The sequence below is a fragment of the Oryzias melastigma genome, linkage group LG1 (assembly GCF_002922805.2).
Source record: "Oryzias melastigma strain HK-1 linkage group LG1, ASM292280v2, whole genome shotgun sequence".
Classification (NCBI taxonomy): Eukaryota; Metazoa; Chordata; class Actinopteri; order Beloniformes; family Adrianichthyidae; genus Oryzias; species Oryzias melastigma.
Window position 1 is genome coordinate 32502578 of NC_050512.1, and position 223 is coordinate 32502800.

At 64.6% G+C, this 223-nt stretch overlaps 1 protein-coding gene across 1 annotated transcript in view; it reads left to right on the forward strand.

Moving 5' to 3' along the window:
- The window catches only part of patl1 (PAT1 homolog 1, processing body mRNA decay factor), a gene marked incomplete in the record, with an annotated part of 8838 nt that overhangs the window by 5523 nt on the left and 3092 nt on the right, over positions 1-223 (forward strand). The window contains 2 exon segments of the mRNA XM_024289886.2: positions 1-32; positions 112-171. Coding sequence (XP_024145654.1) covers positions 1-32; positions 112-171 — 92 coding nt within the window.

A 223-nucleotide genomic window follows, 5' to 3' on the forward strand; every position in this document is an offset into this window, starting at 1 on the left:
ACGCCGTGGTGACGAGCCGCTCGGACGACGAGGTTCAGCTTCAGCCGACCCCCCCTCACCGCCTCCTTCATGAGGGGGGGTCGGTCTGTGACGCTCTGCTTTCCCCCACAGGAGAAGAGGGAGAAGCAGGTGTGGAACAAGCGGCGGCAGATCCTGTACACGGTGGAGAAGGTAGTACACGTACGCGCGCACGTCTGCAGGAGAGGCTCTGCTCTGACCCCCC